At 37.0% G+C, this 10,514-nt stretch overlaps 1 protein-coding gene across 1 annotated transcript; it reads right to left on the bottom strand.

Annotated features, from left to right (window-relative positions):
* Window positions 1-770: 770 nt before the first annotated feature.
* LOC122074225 (tetraspanin-2-like) lies at window positions 771-6,433 on the bottom strand. The gene is made up of 2 exons (XM_042639074.1): window positions 6,365-6,433; window positions 771-1,169 (listed from the first exon to the last, which is right to left on the bottom strand). Exons 1-2 carry the CDS (start codon window positions 6,431-6,433, stop codon window positions 771-773), a joined length of 468 nt encoding a protein of 155 aa, XP_042495008.1.
* Between the last annotated feature and the right edge of the window lie 4,081 nt (window positions 6,434-10,514).

Below are 10,514 nucleotides of genomic sequence, written 5' to 3'. Positions count from 1 at the left end.
CCCCCCCCCGCCTTACCATTTACGATCCAACATACATGTTTGTTATATACAGTATAGAATGAATTTGAGACAATATCATTAACCAATTAATAAGAATTCTAAGTTTTCAATCTATGACTGTAAATCTCCTTATTGCTTTTTCCCTCATTTCAATTTCCTAAATTGTGAAAGTTCATCTAATTGATAACTTGCAGTAGAGTCTAAATGACAATGCAATGTATTGTTGATGCTAGATAGATCATTGGCTACTTGGAAGATCGCGTCCTATGCTTGAAGGGGCTTCTCAGGTTGATCTATATTCCATCACTTTGATCATACTATCATTAAGGTGTGTGAAGCACAGCATGGAAAGCTCACTGCATTAGTTCAACGAATACTTCAAACACACTGCCAGTCTTGCCATTTGATACATGGTTTTAGAACTTGGATCAGAATCAGCTGAATCGACTGGGGTCGATGCATCTGAGTCTGACTGAGTTAGGCTGAACCAGGCAAAAAACCAACTGGTTCCAGGGCGATTTGAATCTGAGCCGAGGGAACCTGGTTCTGTGTTTTTAAACCTTGTTTTGGTATGATCCCTTCAATTTGATAATAAATCTCTATGAGGATCATTTACACTGTGAGTGATGTTTTGGAGATGATCAGATCAATCAGGAGGAAAATCTCTATGAAGATAACAAAGCAGATAACTGTATATTTCAATACTAATTCACCAAAAAAAAAAAAAAATCAAATCAAATCAACTATATATTAGAATGATCTAAGCTTGATCAGATGATGCAGCTACCCCGATAGGAAAATCCCCAGAAAGGTAGCAATCTGAAGTCATCAAGTACAGCATCCCTGCAAAGTTGGCAGTCATAACATAGGATCGTCGAATTTGTGCTCCACAAATGGCAACTTGGATTATAGAAAGAGCTGTTCTCGTCGGCGGATGATGAGTTGCAGGAAGCTGGTTTTTTGCAGCAAGCAATGAAAATTGGATTCAACATCTTAGAAGAAGAGACTTGGCCGTCCTGGCAAAACTCAACTTTCTGCAGGCAATCTTTCATGTGACCCCAATTCCCTTCTCCAACATTCCAGGAAGCTATAACAAAAATGATGAACACCAGAGTCAGGACAAGCTTCATGAGGAAGTAGCTGAATAGTCTGATGGGAACCCAATGAAGCTGCAAGCATTCCAATGGTTGAAACAAAGATAAAAACAGATTCTAAGAGGGTGAGGTGCAAAAACTCAAATGACCAGCAGGAAGTGGAAATTTTAAATAGAATCATATACAGGAGAAGCGCAAGTATGCCATCCATGATGGATGTGAAGACAATTCCAGGGAACTGATCTGCATCAGCCATTGTTAGTTCTTGAAGCTCCACTCAAATAGTATTGAAATCAGAGATTGGACACTAAAGAAAAAGAAAAGGCTCTTGGTGTGAAACTCTTTAAAGAGAGAAGAAGAAGTTGGATTAAAAGTAGGAACCAAATTTGGGCTTTGAAGTGGAGAACACAGTTTCTACCAAAGGAAATGTGGAGGTTTTACTGGTACATGGAAAGTAGGTGGTTGACTGTCGTTCTCAACCTTTACCAACACCTCAGGGGTTTAGGGTTTTAAACCAATGGTTTTGATTCTGTACTAATTGCTCCTTTCCTCTATAGGCACTGTTGCATATCTCATCCATATCTCTGATCAGGTCCAAAAATACATGTAGACACACTTAAATGGTGTTGTGCTATTCAAATTAATCCTATCCTCTTTCAATAGCCCATGATAATTAAAGGGTATCAATTTAGAACCCAAACTGAAAACCGAACCCGAAATTGACCATTTAAAACCAAATTGAACCAAATCGAAACAAATCAGTTCTGTTTTGATTTATTCTTAAATCTCAGGTAAGCCTCTGATTTTACTACTATCTTTTCTCCATGGCTCTATTTTCTGCTCAATGTTCGGTCTGCTTCTCCTCTTGAACCTTCTCTTCTTCTCCCACCATCATAATGGCAGTTCTAAGTTCGATCAACCCATTAGGAAAACCTTGAAATTTTCCCTACATTCCATTTGCTTAACCATTAAGATTTTTGCAGGAACCTCTAAGAATCCAGTCTCTGACAAGCTTCTAATCGGAGAGGATTCAATGTATTCTGTCAGCAGCCATTTTTTTTTTTTTTCCCCGCTAACAAGGGTATTTCGACCTTTTGTCCGACTAATCCCTCAGACGCAAGTTTGCACCCCCAAACATATGATTCGGGTAAACCTGAACTCCAATGAGAATTGTTAAATCATGGAACTTATCCTAAAAGGATAAGAGGAGTCGAACTCAGGATGCATGCCAACTTAAGCTCTCTCTCTTGTCAACAGAACTATACACCCTTCGGGTTGATTTGGCAGCCATAAGATCTCTTCTGGGCTTTACTTTGTTGGAGTATTAGGGGAGTTGTTCTGCCTTTTTTTTTTTTTATGGTGAAAGTTGTTCTCTTCATCCTTGATGGTTTTATTGGATTCATCTACTGGGTATAGAAAAACTCTCTCTCTCTCTCTCTCTCTCTGTTATCTCTCTCTAACCCCCTCTCCTTTCTCCTTCCGCTGGGTGGTTGGGCATATTTGAAAGTATTAACCATTATATCATAAAGCTGCCATTGTTCACACATATTTGAGTACACATGAAAAAAGAGATTTTAGCCTTATGAAAAAAATGTGTAAACTAAGAGAAAAAAAAATTACTAATTATTTGACACCTTAAAAACATAAGAATTCATTTAAGGGGCTAATTATGGTCCATTAACAAACGGGTTTGGCTAAAACAAGACCAAAATGGATATGGTCTGTTAAATTGAACTTCCTAGTTAGTGTCCAAAAGTGGAAAAAAAATTTCACTAATGAAAAATTAATCCTTAATAATAATAATAATAATAATAATAATAATAATAAATCATTCCCAAATATCAAAGAAAACAATGCTTGATATGAAAAAATGATAAAACTTGCAGCTTATTCAAAATTTAAAGATTATATAACCTTCCAGTTCAAAATTTCAAATGCACTTTTTTTTTTCTATGGTGGCATTTGTTTCACAATAAAAAATTATATAGAATTTGTTTAAAATCAATACAAAACTGTATAAAGATTAGATAAGGGAAAAGTGTTTCCCAGACATGCAACACAAAAAGCCAAACAACAACATCCATTTCAAAATTCAGGATATTTTTATTTATTATTAATTATTTATTATTTGTTTAACAAAAAATAGTGATGATATCTTGATAATTGGTACCATTGACACCTATGGAGGGCTCCCCATCATGTCTCTAGCTTCTTTCCTTTACTCAATCACATTCAAATTTGCTTATTGGTCATGTACAGCAACAACAAAAAAATGCCAAATAAAAAAATATAAAATAAATTTATCATAATAAATTTTTTCCATAAAATATTTATGGTAAAATAAACACAAATTATAGGGAGGATAGAAAATCCATCCTCCAGTAAGTCATGGAATTTTAGGCTCAATTGTAGAGTTGAGAGTAATTCCATCCATGTATGGATTAGGTGGTCCGAAAAGGACATTTTGTTAATGCAAAACATAGTAAATGACGAGGGTATCCCATGATGCTAGCATGGAAAGGAATCTACACACTCCCATCCATGGTTTTAAGTATCTCCGATACCGATACGATACCCTCCGATACGTATCTTAAATTTAACCGATCGATACGATACACACCGATACGATACATGGAATTTTTAAAATCCTTTCGTATCGATATATATCCTACAATACATACCGATATGCATCAATATACCACCAATACACATCGATACGATACGATATGCCTCGATACGACTTTATGAAAAATATAAAATTGAGGTAAAATATACGTTTTGGTATGTATTGGTACGTATCGGTGAGTATCGGTATGTATATATCGACACGTATCGGTGAGTATCGATATATATCGGTACGTATCGGTGAGTATCGATACGTATCGATCAGTATCAGTACATATCGATGAGTATCGGTATGTACCGATACAGTGCGCTACGGTCATATAATGACCAAGATGGGTAATTTTTTAGAAAAACACGATTTTTTGAAGGGTTTTTGTTCCAAAGTTGCTGTCAGCTATATTTCTCTCTAACTAAAGTGGAAATCAAGGTTGGGAACAAGGATTTTACATTTATGGGACAACTACAAACCTTGAATTCTTAGTACGATACCCCCAATTTAGTGTTTATGCATAATACATGTTATCAATAGCTTTTTTTAACAAATTCTTTATGCAAAAGTGTTTAAAAAAATGTTTCCTATCCATTTATGTGTGTATCTTTAGCGTATCTTAGTGTATCTCCGATACGATACGATACCCTCCGATACGTATCTTAATTTTGACCGACCGATACAGCGACCGATACCGATACTTTAATCCTTGCTACCATCCCTTAGTAGTTTGGAAAAGGTATCAATCCCTGTGAACCTCACATTTTCAAAATTGATAAAATAAAAATAAAATAAAACATGTGTGGGGCCCTCACTTTTTGTGAGAGCATGGGGAGGAATCCGCACATGGGCGGTTCTTTTTCCCCCAAATGATAAAATAGATAAAGAGAAAAAAATATCATTAAGGAACAAAGTTTTTTGGGTGGGACATAGGAACCACACCAGACACTAGTAGCATGGAATGATCCCTGTGCCCCTCTAGGCAGTAAACGCTCATGTGTCTAGACATGGCCCTTATGTCACACTCAGAAAACACTTGCCAATTATCAAATAGATGGAAAGTGTAGTTCCTAGGAGATTTTGATATGACAAAATAGGTCGGAACACCATCCCAAATTAAATATTGGCCCTGACAAGTCAGCATATTCTGTCCACCTCAACCAGGACAAAGCATTGGTAGAAAAAAATGTTTTCACATGATCCATCTGCAGAAGATGATTCAAACAAACATTAAGATCATTGATGAATGCAATTCCTACTTTCCTTTCCCTGGTTAAAGCCAAATAAAACACCTGTGTCCATTAAAACTAGTTATGTCATATGTAACCACTACACTGCCTAGCTTCTCCACAATCCAGAACAGATACCTAGGGGTGTTACCTGATAGAATGCATTAGCTTAAGTTCCACATACTGCACCATATATTTGGGAAAGGATAAGCAATTGTCTGGGTGTCCAAGAAATCAGAACTAAATTCAATGGCAGAAAAGCCATTCTTCATCACCTCAATGAGACCCCACTAGCACTTGAGGCCAATGTTTACTATAGTTTATATAGATAAGCCTCCAATGAATCAGAAGCATCTCTAATCCTTTGAATCCCCCTTCTCACTGATCCACAACCCTCACCAAATAGCCTAATGATTTCATGAATCAGTTTGTCTGCAGGAGAGCCTCTGTTATCAAGACTCCAAGGTGTAATCCCTGTAATAACAAGCTTATCAGCTCCACATAAAACACTGGGCTATCATAAGCTATAAACAAAGAAAACAAACTAAATCAATCACAAGACTTCATGATCATTAGTTTAAAAAATGCAGTTGTTAAACTTAAGTACACCCCAAGTGCCAAGTCACCCTTCAAAAAAGAACAAAATCTTGAGAGAGATTTTTAATGCTCAACTGCACTTAACCATGAAGATCTGTCAGGTTTGAAGAACACAATATCTGGCTTAGCAGGAGCTTGTCTAACACATATGGGTTGATAATATTCATTATCTCAAACATTACTGAGCTAACAGGTAAGCATTTAATAAAATTCAATTCAAATCCTATCTTCCAATTGCTATTGATAGAATTAAGGTGATAAAAGAATATGAAAAGAATGACATTGTCACACTTTTCCGAAAGCAATTCTGTTCATAAGTAATTCTTCCACATCTCATGTTCATCCATGAAACAAATAAGTAGCAACTTAAAAGTCCTGTTTGTCAAAGAAAGCAGAATCATATCATAAACACAAAATAAACATTCAAGTGCTCAACAAAGAAAGATGGGCAAGCAATTCAAATCAACAAAGATGAGCATGAGAAGCCAATTCCCAAACTCTTTTATTTCACTTTTGAGTTCATAGTGGATATTAGTATCATCCCATTCATGAAATTTGCTCTAAACTATAATGAATCAAATTCTAACGTCAAAATTCCCAAAGGAAAGAATATGAAGAAGTAAAAACAGATGAGAACTTTGGCTAACATCAAAGACTCCCCCTTCCTAACAATAATTTTCATATCTAAATTTGTATAGAACTCTTTCTACCTACTTTGAATATTAAAGGACAGTTGAGCTTCCACTTGAAAAAGTAATTAGTGTTTGCACTTCTGACAATAGTGATCTTTCATAGGAGCTCCACAATTGTAGCAGAAACAAAACCCACACCTGCAGCTGATCAGCAAGCAACCCTGGGACCTCTCCACATAAAATCGACATTTGGGACACCTCTGCCATTTCCTCTGCTTAGCAAGCTCCATTACCATCAAGTCTTCCCTCCATCTATCATACTCTTATCAAATTCTGAAGCTCTCCACACTCAATCTCTGAATTCCGTGGAACCTTACAATGTGCACAGAACAGTCTCCTGCAAATGGGGCACTCTCATCTCCTAATTACCTTCAACCCATCATTCAACAACAGGACAGAACAATATCTGAAAGAGCAGTAAAATTTCTGGGTCTCAAGATTCGAAGACTCACAGAGAACAACATCCCATTATCAAACACCTTGGGTGCAAGGATTAAACGACAGGATTCAAACTCTTACCTTCTCTTCTAACTTGGATATCACATAACTGTTAATGCACTCACAACAGAATTCATGGTTGCATCCAATTATGGTAAATGACTCGAAATCCGACCTGGATTCAAAGCAGATTTTGCATTGGAAAGTTGTTGCAGGCGCGCTATCAAGTGGGTCTTGCTTATTCTGCCTACTCTTCAAGTAAGCAGCCACATTTGCAGCAACTAAGAGAAGCCCAACAGAGAGAGAGAGAGAGAGAGAGAGAGAGAGAGAGAGAGAGAGAGAGAGAGAGAAACCAAAGTGAACTGAATAACTGATATCATCATCTATTGCCATTTGGTACAAAGATCAGAATCAGCTGAATTAACCCGGAATCGACCGGGGTCTATTCCGAGTTGACAAACAATGACATATAGAAGTGTTGCTGTAGATTAGTTCTATACAATTGTAGAAATATTTAGAGAAGAGTCTGCAAAATATAGCCTATAAAGGGCATACTAAAAGAAACTATTGAACTAGGCTAAAAGTTTCAACTGTTCAAACTTTACAATTGCAATGAAACCTTCAAAATTGAAGAATGAAGTAAAAAAAACTAAACAGCAATGGGTCCTTTGGGAAGATCCTTAAACTCCAGGACTTGTGTGCGGCGTTGTTTCTTGGCATTCTCTGCTTTTTGATACCCTTCTTTTATCTTCCTCTTTGTAGCCTGAAGTCTTTCTTGTTCTTCTTTCTTTGCTGCAGCTGCTTCATTGAATTCAATCAACCATTGATCCACCTTTTTTGTCCAGTGAGTGATGAGATACTTTGCATGGTCACGGATTCTCTTCGAGTTGTGCCTCGTAAGATTTTTCAGACACCCAAATCCGGGTTTTCTTCAAGGTATCAACAGAGATAGATATCAATTGAAGCCTCCTTAGAGGTTCCAGTAACTTCAGTTCAGATTGATCAAATTTTGCTTCATTAATTCCTTTGATTCTCAGAATCTCCTCAACAATCTTCATTTCTCCTCCGCGGTTGATCCTATAAATCTCAGCAATAATATTGTTGATATGTTCTGCGTTTTCCTCCGGGAATGATGGCTCTATATCATCATCCTTATCACTCTCAATCCCAGAGTAGCCATTACTCTCCTTTCTCTTCATGGAAGCAGAACCATCAATCTTCTTTTTTTTTTTCTCTCTTCTTGGATTATTTCCTCGTTGAAGATCATCTTTGCAATTCGATCCCTTCTAAGCTTGAATTCCTTTGGACGATCAGAAGCAGCAACCATGATTGCATACTCAATGAGTTTAGAAATATCAGAATCTGCAGCTTTGAAGACTCCCCGCCAGTGATTTAGGGAATGGGTTTTCGAAGACATGATGAGTAACAATCGGAAGTGATCAATTAAGGAAAGGATTGAAGAGGAATACACTTGTAAGAAGAAATGAATAAGACTCTTACGAAGCCGTCACATAAAAATAGGAAGAAAACCGTAGTTTCTGATTCTAGTCCAACTGTGATTACTTGAGAGTGTGTTTTTCCAAAAAACTTGGTCAACAAGGCAAATTTTATTACCATCGGATTGGAATCAAAAGTTGATGATAGATTGGAAGGAAGAGAATGGATTTGTATATAGACCGTAATATATGGTGTATGAGAGGGGATTAGGGATGGTTGTTTTATCCTAATGACAGATGTTGTGTAAAGAGAAAAAGGAGGGATAAGGAAAGAAGTCCATTGGGATTCAGTCGATTTTGCCTGCTTTTTCTGAAAAATACAAATTTTTTTACTATTTTACTCCTGAATTGATAGGAATAACTGATTCGAATCGATCTCAATTGAAACAAATCTGATATGGGCGGCAGAGTTTCCTTCTCAAAAGAGCATGAGTAAATCTGAACAGAGAAATCAGTCAGTTAATCAATTCTGATCATGAACTGGTAATCTCAGCAGAAACAGATTAGTAAAATCCAGATTCAATACTTCTGTGCAGAATATAGTAGTAAGTGAAAAGGATGAAATAGAGATTTCACTATATCTCCAAATCAGCAGGTCTGATCTGGACCAAACACTGATAAGTCCCCTTTCAAGAGATGAGAAACATCTTTGAGGACTGTTTGGACTATCTACTATATAAATTCAGTTTTACCCCTATTTAATGGCTCACTACAACGGGAAAAATTGAGGTCCAAACAGAAAAAAATAAACCATTTGACTGGACTGGGCTTAGAATGTTAGGTGTGTCTATATCTTGCGTGCTTAACAAAATCAGTGGGTTCATCCCAAAGAAGAAGCCCAAGACACAACAGCCCAGTCCAGTCAAGGCTAATTGGAAATGAAATATGGCAGAAAGAGGCACTTCTCTTACTTCCATAGGCTTTGTTTGATTGCAAGGGAAATTAAAAATTTCAAACCTAAAAAAGAAACATTATCATCATTGCCTGATATGATTGTATAAATTATTTTAATTGCTTATCATATGTTATCATGATACCTTTTATATATAATTTTTATTTTACTTTTTTAAATTAAAGAGATTTGAATGCAAAACAAAGTGGAATTTAATAACCGAATATGAAATAGTTTGATAATAATAATAATAATAATAATAATAATAATAATTCACATCCCTTCCCTTTAATTTCTAACATCAATCAGACCTCAAAACCAAAAATCTGTGAAGATGAACAAATCTTTTTGACTTGTCTCCTGCATTGTGTTTCTGGCATTCTGCATATGTTTCATACCCTTAAATCTGCTTCCAAAGTTGATTACTTTCTGGAGCTATCAAAGAAATCCATACACAGTGGTGATCAGATCAGAGACTGTATATTACAAGAGTAATCAAATCAAACTATATTAGAAAGATCTAAGCTTGGTCAGATGATGGAGCGATCCTGTTTGAACTTCGCTCTGTACCCTTCCAGTACAGGAAGACCTGAGTGATGTAAAATGATAGGAAAATCCACAGAAAGATAGTAGATAGCATAGCTGCAGACTTCCCACTCGATCTGAAGTCACCCAGTACAGCATCCCTGCAAGATTGGCACTCATAACATATAGGATTGTCAAATTTTTGCTCCACAAATGGCAACTTGGATTATGGAAAGAGCTGTTCTTGGAGGAAGATGATGATGAGTTGCAGGAAGCTAGTTCTTCACAGCAAGCATTGAAAATTGGATTCAACATCTTAGAAGAAGAGACTTGATCCTGGCAAAACTCGGGTTTTACGGAGGCAATCTTTCGATTGAGTCCAATTCCTTGTTCCAACCTTCCAGGAAGCTATAACAAAAATGGTGAACACCAGAGTACGTATAAGCTTAATGAGGAAGTAGCTCAATAGAGTCTGATGGGAACCCAATGAATCTGCAAGCATTGCTGTTGTTGAAATAATGATAAAAGAAATTTGTAAGAATGTGAGGCACAAATTCTGTAATGACCAGCGGGAAGTAGAAGTATAAAATAGAATCATAGACAGGAGAAATGCAAGTATGATATCAATGATGGCTATTGATACACCCGAATTAGTCACCATGTGAAACAAGGACACGTGGAATCCCAAGGAAGGACACACGTGGCCCAACCGGTAGAGGCCACGAGGATTCAAACTATGTGAGGAGAGGAGACGAGGATAGGGAAGATTCCCCCCCCCCCCGAAGGGAGGAGGATGTATCTGAGTAGGACTCGGGTAAGGGGGAAAACGCGTCCGGGTGGGACTCCCTAAACCCTAGACCCTAAACCCTATAAGAGGGAACCCAAAAGGAGAGGAAAGGCAAGTCGGCACACACACCATTACTCTTGGAAAAAACTG

Source organism: Macadamia integrifolia, chromosome 3 (assembly GCF_013358625.1).
Source record: "Macadamia integrifolia cultivar HAES 741 chromosome 3, SCU_Mint_v3, whole genome shotgun sequence".
Lineage (NCBI taxonomy): Eukaryota > Viridiplantae > Streptophyta > Magnoliopsida > Proteales > Proteaceae > Macadamia > Macadamia integrifolia.
The sequence above is the reverse complement of the archived record's forward strand: the minus strand, read 5'-3'. Positions and strand labels throughout refer to the sequence as shown.